General features: G+C 37.1%; 2 protein-coding genes across 2 annotated transcripts; both read left to right on the forward strand.

Moving 5' to 3' along the window:
* Nucleotides 1-2,709: 2,709 nt before the first annotated feature.
* Nucleotides 2,710-3,309, forward strand: LOC122074380 (delta(3,5)-Delta(2,4)-dienoyl-CoA isomerase, mitochondrial-like). The gene is made up of 3 exons (XM_042639205.1): nt 2,710-2,766; nt 2,860-2,912; nt 3,033-3,309. The coding sequence occupies exons 1-3, from the start codon at nt 2,710-2,712 to the stop codon at nt 3,307-3,309; spliced, it is 387 nt and encodes a 128-aa protein (XP_042495139.1).
* Nucleotides 3,310-12,932: 9,623 nt separating this feature from the next.
* On the forward strand, nt 12,933-14,613 carry LOC122074933 (pentatricopeptide repeat-containing protein At2g32630-like). The gene is made up of 2 exons (XM_042639926.1): nt 12,933-13,187; nt 13,357-14,613. Exon 2 carries the CDS (start codon nt 13,429-13,431, stop codon nt 14,284-14,286), a length of 858 nt encoding a protein of 285 aa, XP_042495860.1. The 5' UTR covers nt 12,933-13,187; nt 13,357-13,428; the 3' UTR covers nt 14,287-14,613.
* Nucleotides 14,614-15,913: the final 1,300 nt, after the last annotated feature.

Here is a 15,913-nt window from a genome sequence, read left to right on the forward strand (position 1 = left end):
TGTGTCAACTTGATTTTTTTATGGAATGAAAAAAAAAAAAGAAACTAGAAACACAAAATGATGGAACGATGAAACTTTGTCTCGTCATTTCGGTTTCATTCCAAATGCAAAAAAAAAATGAACAACTAGAATAATCGGTTCTTGAAACAGGTTCACCAAACATCATTTTGGTTTTAAAACGGCCTTTTGACATATAAACTGAAAATTATGTTTTTTACACAAAACATCATTTCTGAAACTGAATAACTATTAAATACAGACTCAATCTTTAAATGGACTTGAGAAACCATGATGTAGAAGTCATTCAAGCCAACACTTTAAGAATATGTTCTTTCCTTCCTATTAATGTAAGCTCATGTTATGGAGACCAAGTGGAAAGCCCCAAATGCAATTGAGGTAGTGTGTCCCTATTATGATTGCAACCTTTCTGGCAAAACTTTCATTAGTCTCAATTCAAATTCCAAATATTCAAGATGTGTTTTCCAAACAAACCCTTCATCCGCAATATAGAGACTTGTAAAGCTACCTAAATAAAGGGTCAAAAGAAAATTGAGAACCACTGATGGATATTCCTTCCTTTCATCATAAATCTTAGCTGACTTGTAGAGCAAATTTACAAGTTAATAAAATAACGGGAAAAAGATCAATGCCTCGTCAGTTGACCCCTACACCCAACTCAAGGGTGGCAAAATGACCACCCCTCTCCTAGGTCAATGACTGTATATGTATTGTTATTTTTCTGTGCTTTTGCGTGTGTTTGTATCTATCTCTATTCTCTGTTCCTTTCATCAAATAAGGGACAAAGATGTCTTTTTACATAGGGAGGAGAGAGATAGACACATGAGAGCACTGGTGTAAGCGACAAATCTGGACAAGATTATTTTTCTCTAAAATAAAATAAAAGAAATATTTTATGTGTCTATATCTCTCCTCCTCTAATAAGGGGTAGAGATGTCATTCTATAAAGGAGGAGAGAGAGAGAAACCCATGAAAACGATTGCGTAAGCCATGTTGCCATGCTTCCATACAAAAAACATTTTTTCAATAAAATATTAATGATATTTGGAAGGTCGATTGAAACCCACCATTTATATGTATCTTTACCATGGTTTCAAGTATCAGTATTATATCGGTTATATTGTATTAGTATCGGCTAACGTCGATCCCTAATCTTTGATCAATTCAGATCAAGGATTCAGGGGAAGGTATCGGTATCGATCTCTGTTGATACCGATCCGATACCAATTCGGATCAGATGGGATCGATGGGTATCAGTCTATTTTACACCTAATTTTTATAAAAAAAATATATTATTTTTTCCTATTTTACCCCTGAAATGATCCGGATAGATTTTAGATGATACCAATCCGATACTTGAAACAATGATCCATATTGATTTGTCATATCATTTTAGGGGTAAAACAGTACAAAAAATGTACTTTTTCTAGAAAGTAAAAGGCAAAAGTGACCGATATACATCGAGCTTCTTTGATACTTGATCGGATTGATATCGACAGAGACCGATACCAATATCAATACCAATACCAATACCCAAAAATAAATCGATGATCTTTTCACCTCTTTCCACCGTATATCAATTTCTTGTTTTTCAAAAGCTATATATACTTTCAAAAAGTATAAGTATAATATATTAGTCATCTTGTCTCTCAATCCAAGTTTCTTTTCCTTCAAGAGTCCATATTCCTAAACAGAATGCCGTGTCTTAAAAAAATAACCTTAATATAATATTCCAGTTTAATAATTTAATAAATTAATTTGTTTGGTAGAAATTTAATATAGTAATTAAGTATATAAATATCATCGATAACGAATCCCAAAATATTGATACATACGAAAGCACTTTCTGGTCAAATGGAACAATATAAACCATAAGTACACTATTTTGGTCATCTTGTCTCTCAATCCAAATTCTTTCCTTTCCAAGTTCCTAGTCCATATTCCTAAACCAAATGCCTTGTCCATTAAAAAAGGAACCTTAATAAAATAGTATAATTTTATAATATAATAAATTAATTAAGTATATAAATATCATGATAACGAAATGCGATATTTTGACTCAAATCAACAACTTGCAACATGTGTAATATTTACTCAATTTAAAAAAGGGTAATTTACAGCACCACCCCCTGGAGAATGCCAGTATTATAGGAACACCCCCTATCTTTCACCAAATTAGACTTAGACCCCTTACCGTCAGTCACTGTTAAGTGAAGAGTTAAAATGACCTTTGTACCCCTGTCATTAAAACTCTTGTTTTAACCTAATTCCTCTTCACCCTTACCTATACTCACCTTCACCGAGACATCAAATGCAGAAGCAATCGTTCAGAGCACTAAAGATCACGGCGGCGAAGGACGACGACAGAAAGTTTGGGTATCTCTCCATTGTCTTCGTTGCGAGTGAATTTGCCACGTACTCTTGGTCTACTGTCAGCTAGCATCTTCCGACATGCATATTGGATAGAAACAAGGATTCCATCTTCAGGTATCTCAGAGGGATTTTTATTTCTTCTATTGGCAGATCGAGTTATGGCCGGCGTTGGCTGGAATATAACCGAAGACTTTGTAATTTAATTTAATTTTTTTGGGTAATTAATAGTAAAGGATTTCTGGGTTTCACCAAAACAAATTAGACCAAAAGTCCAACCAACCAGAAAAAAAATCTTTGTTCCACGCATAGGATTAAAGCATGAGGATCGCCGGAGTTGCTGGAGAGAGATGTACAGTTCGCCTGTGTTTTATTCAGGTAATTAGCCCAATTATTCACTCTGCAGTTTTGGTGTTTGGACCAAATTTAGGGTCTTTCAGCCCTGATCTTTGATTTAATCTTAAATTTAAGATCTCACATCTGGACCTCTTTGACAAAATCTATGGTTTTGGCCTTTTGGGGAGGTTTTATTTTGGATCTTCGTTAATCTTGGATCTTTGGTGTTTCTTTCTCTTCTTTAGATTTCGTTCACTGTAAAACTTAGTGTTCCTTATTATGAAAAAAGAGGTATTATTGAAAAACAGAGATTACAGGTCGCAATCACAGCTCGGGAAATTTGTGGCAACCTTGTCATTGCTGGAATCCATGGCTCTTGCAGGGATCGATATTGTCATAGCTTGTGATGTTAGGTATTGTACAGAGGATTCATTCTTCTCTGTGAAGGAGGTCAATTTGGCAGTTATTACTGATCTCAGGATGCTTCAAAGGCTTCCGGCGATAGTTGGGTTTGGAAACGCCATGGAATTAGCCCTAACTAGCCGGAAGTTATTGGGGCCGGAGGCTTCAAGAAAGGAGGGATAGTGATGACGCCGGAATCTACAAGACCTTTAACTCCGATCTTGGACTCATCGAATTGCTTCACCGCTGTCTCTCGATCATACTGTTGATCACTACTGGTGGTTGTAGAAGCACCGATCGTCATCTGCAACCTTCTTCTTCTTATATCTGAGTTGGGGGAGATAAGGCATCTAGAAGGCTTCTTTTCTCTTTTGATTTTTTCTGATTTTGTTCATGGTAATCATGGCCTGATAAACCGGTTTTCACATGTTAATAGAAGTAAGGGCATTTTGGTATTTAAAATAAAATATAGTAAATGACTTCAGCACATAAGGTATATTCCTTCACATAGACTGACGGTAGGGGATCTTAGTCTAATTTGGTGAAAGAGAGGGGATGTTCCTATAATACTGGCATTCTCCAGGGGGTGGCGCTGTAAATTACCCTTTAAAAAATGCGGGGGTTCATGTAAAGGAAATTGCATCATATATGTATATTTTATAGGATATTCTCAAGTGGGTGAATGGTTAGCTCTCATAATGTGACGGGTTCTTTGGGAGTTTGTCTAGGGTTCCAAACACAATGGTGGTAACTAAACACGAGGGCTGCACTCGTTGCAGGACTTAACTCACACAATGGTGGTAATTAAACACTAGGGCTGCACTCGTTGCAGGACTTAACTCACACACAATGGTGGTAATTAAACACGAGGGTTGCACTCGTTGCAGGACTTAACTCACACAATGGTGGTAACTAAACACTAGGGCTGCACTCATTGCAGGACTTAACTCGGGATGAGCTGACGATAACCGTTTCCACAGTGTGATGGATTAATTATCAGCAGTTAGTTCAGGATGTTTGTAAGATTCTTCGCTTTGCATCGAATTAAACTACAGGTTCCACCATTTGTGATGACCTCATCAATTCCTTTGAATTTCATTCCTACGAACATACTCCTAGTCTCACGATTATAAAATGGCATCATATATGCGAATTTCATTGAACATCCCTAAAGGATGTGGGATTTTTTTGTAGCTCCACACAATGGGTTTGAAAAAAAAAAATTTGGGTTATTCATTTATGATGGACATCATTACTATCATAAAGTTGAAAGTGATTCGCGGTACAATTCCTCTTAAGCACTACGAAGTACTATCAAATCTGAACCATTAAAATTGGATCTGATTCTTCGTCCATGATCTATGTAGCCAATTCAATGCCTAAATATTCCTTGACCAAAATGCGAAATGCTAAACACTCATTAAAAGAGAACTAAAAGCAAAGAAATGTCACCCATTAATTCTCAAAGAAAGTGAAAAGATAACCTAGCAGGGATATAATCGTAATATGTAGCAATTCTAGGGCTACTTTTCAATTGAGAAGAGGATACAATTATTGCCTCGGCATCGACGATGATTTGACATTGAATAGGCTTCACATGATTCGATGTCCCGACTGAAGCCGTCTCCTTATGAGCAATGATTCAATGGTGGCATGTGTATTCATTATTGGTTCTTATCTGACCGTCGATGGATGTTGGATCATAAGGTCTAAAATCAACCTTTTGAACGGTTATGATTTTTGAAATATATCATTTTTTTTAATTAATTAAGCACGTGTCAAAAATAAAGGAAGAAGAAAATATCTTAAGAATGGTGATGTTTTACGTCAAGTGAAAATGGATGACGTCATTGTTACGTGTTGAAATTGGATTTCTTGTGGTCCTGGGCATTTCATTCGTCGTTTCTGATCCGGGGATTTTTTCATTTTTCAAGAAAATTTTAAAAATATATATACATTGAGAAAAGCTATCACTGGCCACGTGGGAATCAAATTGAAAAACGTATAGGCATCCAATAAGGGGGTAGGATGGTCTTTTTCCATTAAGTTTTGTGTTTGGATATTAAGACACACAAACGATCTTTTTTTTTTTTAATGAAAATTAGACCAAACTCATTTTTTGTCTATTATGAAAATAAAATTAGAAAATAATAGATAATGAGGGTATGTTGTTTATAATCAAAATAGTTGGTAAGAAAATAATAGATAATGGTCTTCGTTTGTCCTATTTATAAAAAAACAAAATTCATGCTTTGGCATTTCAAAAATTACCATTGACTCTGCAAACTTTCAACTTACTTGTGTTACACATGTCTTAATAAATGATTGTTTCAAGTTTCAACCGAAAAATTGAAATAAAATTTGTAGGCTTTCAAATACGTTAAAAAAAAAGTGTTTAAATAAATAATTAATTACACTCCCATCCCCTATACGTTTCATCTATTATACGTAGACCCCCTACGAAGTTTATAATTACAAATGTATCCTATGGTGTTAGAATCAATTGTTAAATGTCCTTTTTATCCCCACACAGGACACCCTCTGTTTATGCAATATAAGATGTCAGGTTGTTGGAATTGCCTAATCAAGGCCTGGAGTACATGTGAATTCTCACATGTCGGCTATCTTTACCACTACATACCACTCATTAGTTAGCTCTAGAGGTCCAGTGAGTGAACAGAGCATCCTCCATGATCGACTGTGGAGCGAATTTGGGATAAATGCAGGAAACCATGAATAACTGGTTTCTCAATATAAAAATTTCCAAACGTAGACAATATCAGTGCAGAAATATAATCCCACTTTCCTATTTGATCTCTTATAATATAAATTAAATTTATGATTGAACTAAAGAACTCACCAGATCAAGACAAAGTTTATAAGAAAGTCAATTCAATTTTATCGGATCTTTTAGGGTATAAGAGAAACCAACATCCCACCTCAGGTTTAATAACATTATAGTTTTCAGACAATGGCAGATCCGACAATGGCTCGCCGTGGTTCGATGTCCCGACCGAAGCCGTCTACTTATGAGCAATGATTCAATGGTTGCATGTGAATTCATAATTGGTTCTTATCTAACCGTCGATGGATGTTGGATCATAAGGTCTAAAATCAACCTTTTGAACGGTTATGATTTTTGAAATATATCATTTTTTTAATTAATTAAGCACGTGTCAAAAATGAAGGAAGAAGAAAATATCTTAAGAATTGTGATGTTTTACGTCAAGTGAAAATGGATGACGTCATTGTTACGTGTTGAAATTTGATTTGCTGTGGTTCTTGGCTTTTCATTTGTCGTTTCTGATCCGGAGATTTTTTATTTTTTAAAGATAATTTTTAAAAAAATATATATCGAGAAAAGCTTTCACTAACCACGTGGAAATCAAATGGAGAAGGATGTAGGCATTCAATAAGGGGGTAGATAGTCTTTTTAGGTTACGCTTTGTGTTTGGATATTAGGACAACACAAAGAGGTAGCGATCTTTTTCCCTTAAAAATAAAATTAAATCAAACTTATTCTTTGTTTATTATGAAAATAAAATTAAAAAATAATAAATAATGGGTGCATCTTGCCGTAACTAAAATAGTTGGTGAATTATTTTTAAAATGGTCTTCCTTTGTCTTTTCTATAAAGATTTAAAATAATTTAAAAGTAAAATTCCTACGTTGTCATTTCAAAAATTATAATTGATTTTGCAGGCTCTCAACTTACTTGTGTTACGCACTTCTTGTTAAATAGTTGTTTTGACAAAAAAAAAAAAAAAAAAGAAATAAAATTTGTAGGCTTTCAAATACATAAATGAAGAAAAAAATGTGTTTAAATAAAAAAAAGTAAGGTCATTTGGGAGAGGTATCACTATGACTTTAGATTGTTATTTTCATCAAGAAGAGGGGAAAATGAAGGGAAAAGATCTTCTCCAAATGTTGGGTAGTCTGATGGTTGGGTGGAGACTTGGGATGCATGTTATGTGTTCGGATGGGTGTCCAAGTGTAGATGGCTAATCAGACATTAATTGGGCAGCCCACTGAATGAAGAGGAGCTAATCGAACTGTCCATTAGGGATTTTGAATTAGAGAAATGTGAGTCACACTTGCAACATAATAATCTTCATTTATATATCTTTGGGCAGAGGAACCGCTGCGGCAACTAAGTGCATTTTCTCACCAATGAAAAACTGAGAAATCAAATCATTCAATAGGAATCTTAATTAGGAGATAATGTGGAGTACATGGGTGGGATGTGAGAGGGCGTTAATATGCATATTTATTTCCATCATATTTGTATTTGTAGCCTAATCTTTTAGAACCATTTAATAAGCAAATAAAACAATTTAAAATAGCCAAACTTCAGTTGGACGGTCCACCCTTTTGAGCCACTTGGATTAGTTTTATGCTTTTATGGATAAGTTGTGGGACAAAGTATAATATCTCTAATTCAATCAAGGGGAAATGATTTTTGTCCAAGATCACTCACCTCTCCTGAATATAGTTAGTAAATTCGGATTCGGGAATTATTCGGGTGGAGAATTATTCGGAATAATTCGATTGATTAATTTAAGGATTCGGTCAAAAAAGCGGTCAAAAAAGCTTATTGGGTTTTTTTTTTTTGTTTTTGTTTTTGTTTTTGTTTTTGTTTTTTTAAATACTGTTTAAGTGGACCGAATAATTCGGTTTAATTCGGATTCGGTCCGAATTATTCGCGTTTTATATTCACTTTTGAAAAAGTCGAGAATTTTACCGAATTTTATTTTTAATTTGGATTCGGTCAAAATTTTTGATAAAATTTGGAAAAATTCGGTTCGGCCGAATAATTCGTGAATTATTCGGCCGAATTGATAACACTGCTCCTGAAATGACTTATTTGTCCCTTGAAATGATTCATGTGATTTGAAGGCACTTATTACGTATTTTCTATCCGCATAGGTTACACTCCTAGACAATAAAAACCTTTCCTTCAATCAACTCCTAGACAATAAAAACCTTTCCTTCAATCAAATACCATCCCGACATCATATATATGTCCATGTATCCTATTTTCCTTCTAAGCCATTCATATTTGTCTATGTACCTTCAGACTTTGAAAGCTTTTATTTTGTCACTCTGTTAAACACCTTTAGACTAACTTGACATGAAGACTAAGGGAAGAGAGAGAGAAAGAGATGGGTCTTTTGTCCCTTGAAGATTTAAGTCATCATTAAAGCTTAACAGTGAAGAGGAGTTTAGGAGGCATTTATTAAAAGCGAAAAAGAGTGTTACCTGATTGGATGGCTCTTACACAATTACAACCAGCCATAAAAGGGGTGACATGATAGCCTCACCTCTATAGAATACAAAAAATCCACCTCTATTGATGCCCCGGAGCAACTTCTGAGTGGTATGCATTGGTGTTGGGGCCATGAGACCAATCTGGTTTTGAAAACCATAGAATAAGAATTTTGAAAACATCATCATAGATCACCACCTATAACCTTTTTTTTTTTGGCGGGGGGGGGGGGAAGTGGGGTGGGGCTAAACATTCCCTTGTGAGTGATCGAAATCTCAATCACAAGCTTCTTGAGATAAAGATCCTTTGTCAACTCAACTACCCATTTGGGTTTAATGGCTCTGGTTAATTGCCATAATAATCACAAATCAAGTGAAAAGTGGAAGATGGTAGTCCCCATTAGCTAAATTTAATATCTTTTTGGAGTCTATTTCAAAACTGACTTTCTTTTTTTTTTTTCTTTTTTTTATTTCTAGGTAGAATTTCAAAACTAGACTTTAAACCGTTGGTAGGGGAATAAGAGATATCCCACGATCCACATTAATGCCCAACATCTTTTTCCTTAGCTTTTTAGCTGCAACCATAAATAGTGTCTTTAGGTATATTCTATTTCAACATCGTCCATTATGCTTGGGTATTCCCTTATTAAGCTCAACCCCACTGTCCAGCTTTATTGATTTGCCTTGCCAAAGCTAAGTTTGTATTGAGATCTAAAATCAGCTTCTAATTATGTTGAAACATATTGTAGCACTACTCAACATAGGCCTGAAGTTACTTGAATATCAAGCAGATCAAAATCAATGCATTTTATCCAAAAATAAATGGAAGAAGTTTCCCTGGATCATGCGGTGAGGTTCATTCCGTGATTCAAGGGATTAGCCCTATCAAATGGACCTAAGGCCACACGACGAACGGATTCATCGCGGCCTTAAAAAAACTCAGTCCAAAATAAATTGTATATGACTACTTCCACCAAATACTTCCATGCAATCATTTATCAAAAAAAAAAAAAAAAAATCCCAAGGTTTTTAAACTCATGACCGAGGGTTGTCAAACTATCGGTTTGATCCGGTTGCAATCTGGCAAAATCGATCTTCGGGCTGGACTGAGTCAAACCAAAGCTCCTTCAATAAAGGATATATATTTTCTACTACCAATCTTTCAGTTCGGCTCCTCTCCTTAGAGTCTATCGCCCAGGTCTTGCCCATAGCTACCTGGGTGAGCACTATGTAGCGGGCGATGATCTAATTGTTCTTGGTGCCTCGTTTTTCGTACATTTCTCAAACCGTTAGATCATTGCTTCTGCCATATGTTACTCACCCAGATAGCTATAAGCCGACCTCGACGATAGGTGCTAAGGAGAGGAGCAGGATCCCAATCTTTCAAAGCAAGTTACAATAGAACCTTACACTCCTCTATCATTTTTTCTTTTTTTTGCCTGTAGAACTAGGTCATAGTACTTTCTCCATGCCCTTGAAGGTTGGTTATCCAACCCTGCATGGTACATTTAGATACAAATGTATGTGTTTACTTTGTGTAGTCTTAGACGTAAAAGGAAAGATGATTGCAATATTAGAGTTGAGCTAAAAGTAAGGCATTCTCAAACTTAAAAGCTACAAAGCATTGCTTGATCAGACCATTCACCAATTTACAAATATGGGCCCCCTGGAAGTTGGAATGTGCTAATTTATAAAAGGATTAATAATGCTCACTACTTATGTGGGTCCTATTGAGATTGTATATAATAAAATCCAACATAAATGGAAAATCTGAAGATCCCAATGTGAATTTTTCTTATTATTCTTGTGGATGGTTATTTATTATACCATTTATGGAAAATTTACCGTACCACCCACTGGAGAGTGCCACAATGATAAGATCACCTCATCTGTTTTATCAAATTATTCTCAGACCCCCTACCGTCAGTCACTATTAAGGAATATACTTTATTTGCTGATGTCAACAACTATATTTTATTTTAAATACCAAAATACCCTTATTAAACAAAAGGATAATTTACAACGTCACCCCCTGGAGAATGCCAATATTATAGGAATACCCCCTCTCTTTCACCAAATTAAACTCAAACCCCCTACCGTCAGTCTCAGTTAAGGAATATACCTTATATGCTGATGTCAACTATTAAATTTTATTTGAAATACGAAAACACCCTTCCTAAATGTGAAGTCCCTAAAATTCCCATGTAATGAGTCGCATCCTCAAATCAATAGTTCCTATATATATCGTTCTCCCAAATCAAGCACCAACGATCACGGCGGTGGGGGCAGCAGCGTTGGTGACAGTGGCGATCAGCACATGCTCACAGCGGTGGTGGGCAGCGGCGTCGGTGACAACAACGATCAGCACGAACTCATAGCGGTGACGGGTAGCAGCATCGGTGACAGCGACGATTAGCACGAACTCACAGTGGTGATGACAGTGGCATTGGCGACGGAAATCTCTCTCTATGGTTCTTGATTCTACACCGGAGGTTTGACGGCTGAGTTTTCTAGACCACCGCTGCTGACACCACTCCTCCACCACGCTGACACCCTTCCCCTTCTATACTTCTCAAGCACCAACCATCACAGCGGTGGTGGCAGCGGCGATCAGCACGGGTAGGAAAACCAGAATCAAGAGAGGACCTTTCAATAGACTCTGAAAGAAAGAGCATTGGCTTGGTGGGCAAAAAAATTATTCTACTAGCGGCACAGAATAACCAGCACCTTCTCCAGGCTCCTATTTTTTGTTATCACCAGTGAAGCTAAAATCTGAAACTAATTCATCAAGTTTTGGCTCTTTGAAATGAGGTCCACCACCAATATGATTACATTCTGTAAGTTGATAAGACAAGGATATTGTGTGAAAGTGGTTTTGATTCGGGTTGCAAAGGTTTCATATTAGGGAACTTGAGAAGTAGAGAAGGGGAGGGGTGTCAGCGCGGTGGAGGAGTGGTGTTAGCGGCGGTGGTCTGGAAAACTCAGCCGTCAAACCTTCGGTGTAGAGGGAGAGTTCAGTCACCGATGCCGCTCCCGTCACCACCGTGAGTTCGTGCTATTCTCTGCTATCACCGATGCCGGGCGTCAAACCTTCTCCCTCACCTCCTCCTTCTCCACCGCCGCTGCCGCCGCCTCCGCCTCTGCCTCCATGTCTGCACGGCCTCTGCCTCCATGTTCGCCACCGACAAATCCGGGCTCATTGGACCTGAATCAGAGAGGTCGCAGAGAGGTAAAGGTTCTGAAATAGTCATGGCCATGAATAGGAATGGGAGGAGGAAGAAGATGAAACTGAGTCCGGTGAAATCCTTTATTTTGATCCAAATACCGGAGATGGAGACTTGCACGAGCACCATCAAAGGCAGCACCACTCGCCGTCGATGGAATGAGCACAACTTGCCAGCGACAGCAACTCTGGTAGTCTGGATCTTGCCGGACCCACAGGTTGAGGTACGGAAAAGGAACGAGGGAGAGAGTGTGATAAGTGATAAGGTTGATTAAAGGGTATTTTTAGAATAGTATAATACTGGTGTTTTACTCATAAGGGCAAAATTGTCATTTCACAACATCATTTAACATAGACTGACGGCAAGGGGTCCAACTCCAATTTGGTGAAAGAGATGGGGTATCCCTCTAATATTGGTATTCTTCAGGGGGTGGCATTGTAAATTACCCTAAATAAAAATACCTAAAATATCCATTAATAAGTCCCCATTACCAAATATACCTTTCTCCCAAATCGATACCTTTAGGGGGTGTTTGGTTCGGTAAATCAAATGGTGTATATATCAGATATGAATGTCAATCTTTTGATAGACATTCTTCTGAATTATGTTTCTTTCTAAAAAATTGTTTGGTTGCCTTGAGGTAGGGGTGTCAATCGGTCGGTCCGGCTCAGTTTTGGTCCTGGTTGAGTCGGTTTCAGTGTGGGAAAGCTGAAACCGAAACCAAACCAATAAGGAAATTCCAGTTTCGGTTTGGTTTCGGTTTCAGTGTGGTTTGGTTTCGGTTTGTCTTCGGTTTCTTAAATCGATTTGTAACCAGGTTGGTTTTGGTTTTTGATCCAGTTTGGATTCGACTTTCCATACAAATGTATACAAAACTATGCAAATTTTGATTTTTTTAATGAATTTTGGAGTGTTTCGGTTTCTTTCCGGTTTGGTTTCAGTTTCGGTCCGAGTTTTGAGCCGATTTCGGTTTGGTTTCTGGTTCATCCAGTTTCTGGTGTGGTTCAGTTTGGTTTTGGGGTTGCAATACTCCAAATCGAACCGAACCAATAAGGATTCGGTTCGATTCGGTCCATGTTGTTATCGATTTGGTCCGACCGGTTTTACCGGTTTGGTTTAGGAATTGACACCCCTACCTTAAGGCTAGTACATGTTTCTCGCGGGTTGAAATATTGGCTTCCGTAGAGAACTTCTTTCCGCTTTTTCCTTTTATATTAGGTGGTAAAAATGTTGCTCAAATCTGAATTTAAGTGTTGAGGTAAACTCAAATTTGGAATACATCCTTTGTAATATGACCATTCATGGGAAGTAGGGTGCTCACTTATGAGGGTCAATCTAGAGGAACCAAACAGCTCCAAAAATTAAGAATTATCATTCTAAAGAATGTCATCCCAAAGATTTATCGAACCAAACACTCCCTTACCTTCCGAGCATCAGCGCTCGTTCGGAGCACCGGCAGCATAGATGACTAGCGATCATGGCGGCAACGGTTTTGCATCGGTGATGTGGAGGAACTCGCGGCCACCAGCAGCAATTCGCGGTGTAGGCTTCTTCTTCCCCAAATTGAAACAGGTATGTTCTTCCCCAAATCGCTACTGTTAACCCTTCTTCTTCTCCTTTCAACTGTAACCCTATTACCTCTCTGCGAGTTTTCGTTTGAGAGTTGTTGGAAGAAATCGAATTTGACGAGGGTGCTTACTGTTATGCGATATCTATTTATGCCCAACATGGGCTGTATAAGGAAGCGATTTTGGTGGCAGAGAGGGCCAGGGTATGAGGTTCAAACCTTAGCTAGGCATTCTATTCGTGTTTGATGGATGTGTATGGCAAGAATGTGGATGCTCGTGCGGCTATGGAGCTGTTCCTGGAGATGGAAGATGCAGGGTTTCTTGCTAATGAGGTGATTTACAGGACATTGCTTGGGGTTCTTTGTAGAGTTGGGTGGGTGAAGCTATGTAGGGTGATTCTTAAAGAGATGAGGAAGGTGGGATACAGACCTGGTAAGTGTTTGGCTATGGATCTCATAGGGAGATTTGTTGAGGAAGGCATTGTTTCTGAAGCCGTTTCTCTTTTCAAAGAAGGGATTCTTAAGGACAGTCACAGTTTAGCTACTTTTGTGGAGGCTATGATAGAGAAACGCAGGCATGTAGTAGCTCTTGAACTTGTGAAGAAAGTGCAGCTTTCTGGTTTTGATGTTAATGGCCATGTTTATGCATCTCTGATCCGTGGTTATGGGAAAATTGGATTGGTTGATGAAGCCGAGAAGATATTTGCAGAGATTAAATCGTCTGAAGGTATTGAGAATAGGGAATTGGTTTATTCATCTATGATTTATGTGTACTCAAGAGCAGAAATGAAGGCATTAGCAAAGATGGTTTGGAATGAAATGGAAAGCTTGATGGGTTCTAGAGTAAGTGAAGAAGCATTGTTGTCGATGATGTCTTTGTATGGGGCTTTGGGTCTGGTTGATGATACAGTAAGAGTGTTAAATTGGTGGAAGAACAGTGGTTGTTGTTTGAACATTGATGCTTATGTTGTTCTTGTAAATGCATTGGTTAAGTCTGACAAGCTTAATCAAGCCGAAGATTGTCTTTTAGAGATGAGAACCAGAAGACAAACAGAGAAGAAGAAGAAGAAGAAGAAGAAGAAACAAGAAGGGAAAGAGAAATAGAAAACAGAAGAAGAATGACAAGACAAGGCGAGAAGTGAGAGAACGAAACAGAAAGAAAAAGAAAAAGAAAAAGAAAAAGAAAAAGAAAAGAAAAGAAAAGAAGAAGAAGAGACAAGATCAGTTCTTCCATCCTTATGCATTCATTTATGGTATTTTATTGATTTTATTGATTGAAACTATACTATATGAATCGGCTTCAGGAACCCTTTTTCTCTTGATCTTGAACTAGGAAATATTTGGGTTTTTCCTTTAATTTCCTTAATTATTATTCTTATGGATCTGAATCGATGATCGACGGAAGTGAGAAAAACTGAAAAAAAATTGCAGGGCTTGATGATGAAAGTAGAGATTCCGACTTTTTTTTAATCAAAACGTGGGTTCAAGTATAAGGATTTTTTAATGCTAAGTGTATGATAGTCATTTTAACTTCACACTTAACGGTGACTGACGGTAAGGGGTCTGAGAATAATTTGGTTAAACAGAAGGGGTGGTATTATCATCGTGGTATTCTCCAGGGGGTGGTGCGGTAAATTTCTCTTTATTTATTTATTTATTTTTGGGTGAATAATAGTTTAAAATATTCATTATTAATTGATTGGCAAAATATATCTAGCCATCATCGCCACCATATAAGCTTTTTTGGTAAGTTCAAAAATAGGCCATGTGGCATGTCAAATGGGACACAAATATTGTGGATAACTTTTTGGTCCCTTACTCGCATTTCAATTTTTAGCTTACATAGGATTTGCCAAGTGATGAAATAGAGATTTGAAATAGGACTACAAAAGAGTGCGTAGTAATGTTTGAGTTCCATAAATGTGCATAGATATACTTGGGAATACATGTCAATACACAAAAAATATTTGAATGAATTAAAATTGAAATTTGACAAATGACCTATCTAATCATCCATTGTCCATCCAATGGATGAAACCGTGAAAGCGTCACATTTTTTCTCCTATGTGGCAAAATTCTTAGTATTTTTTCTGCTAAGGTCAAAGGGACCTTAAGGCCCATTTTTAGTTTTCATTTTAATCTTTCGTGCAAGAACCATTATGGGGCCACACAAAGGACCCATTGAAGGGCCAAGAGTGGGTCCAAGGGATTGGGTCACACTCATTAGTATATTAGATAGGATGGGGTGTAGGGTGGATCCAACTTACGCTAGGCTTCATAGGGCTAGCAATCGATCGCTGCGCTACAACGCAGGCCCCAACTTTGAGGATTATTTCATCTGCAAAATTTTAGACCCAGCCAATTCTAACCTATCAAGCAGAAAATATTTGGACAGTTTATGAAAGCCTTCCTAGGTGGGTTTATCCCTTTTGCTTCTTCGAGTAATAGAATTAATATGTTAGATGAATTTACAGAAGGACTATAACTTTTATTTATGAAAATATCTATACCCTAGTTTATTATACTAAAGACTGTATTTACCAAAAAATATATATACTAAGACTATTAATTAAGGAATTTTCAAGATGAATGATCAAACCATTTTATACCTATTAAACCCAATAGGCTTTATTCCAAAGTAAAAAGAAAAAAAAGAAAAAAACAAAACAAAAACAAAAACAAAAACAAAACAAAAACAAAAACAAAAACAAAAACAAAAAACTTGTAATTA

Source organism: Macadamia integrifolia, chromosome 3 (genome assembly GCF_013358625.1).
Source record: "Macadamia integrifolia cultivar HAES 741 chromosome 3, SCU_Mint_v3, whole genome shotgun sequence".
Taxonomy (NCBI): Eukaryota; Viridiplantae; Streptophyta; class Magnoliopsida; order Proteales; family Proteaceae; genus Macadamia; species Macadamia integrifolia.

Coding starts and splice junctions, on each gene's coding strand:
- LOC122074933 (XM_042639926.1), top strand. CDS start 13,429: ATGGATGTGTATGGCAAGAATGTGGATGCTCGTGCGGCTATGGAGCTG.
- LOC122074380 (XM_042639205.1), top strand. CDS start 2,710: ATGAGGATCGCCGGAGTTGCTGGAGAGAGATGTACAGTTCGCCTGTGT. Junction 2,767..2,859: donor TTCGCCTGTGTTTTATTCAG/GTAATTAGCCCA, acceptor CTTAAATTTAAG/ATCTCACATCTGGACCTCTT. Junction 2,913..3,032: donor GGTTTTGGCCTTTTGGGGAG/GTTTTATTTTGG, acceptor ATTGAAAAACAG/AGATTACAGGTCGCAATCAC.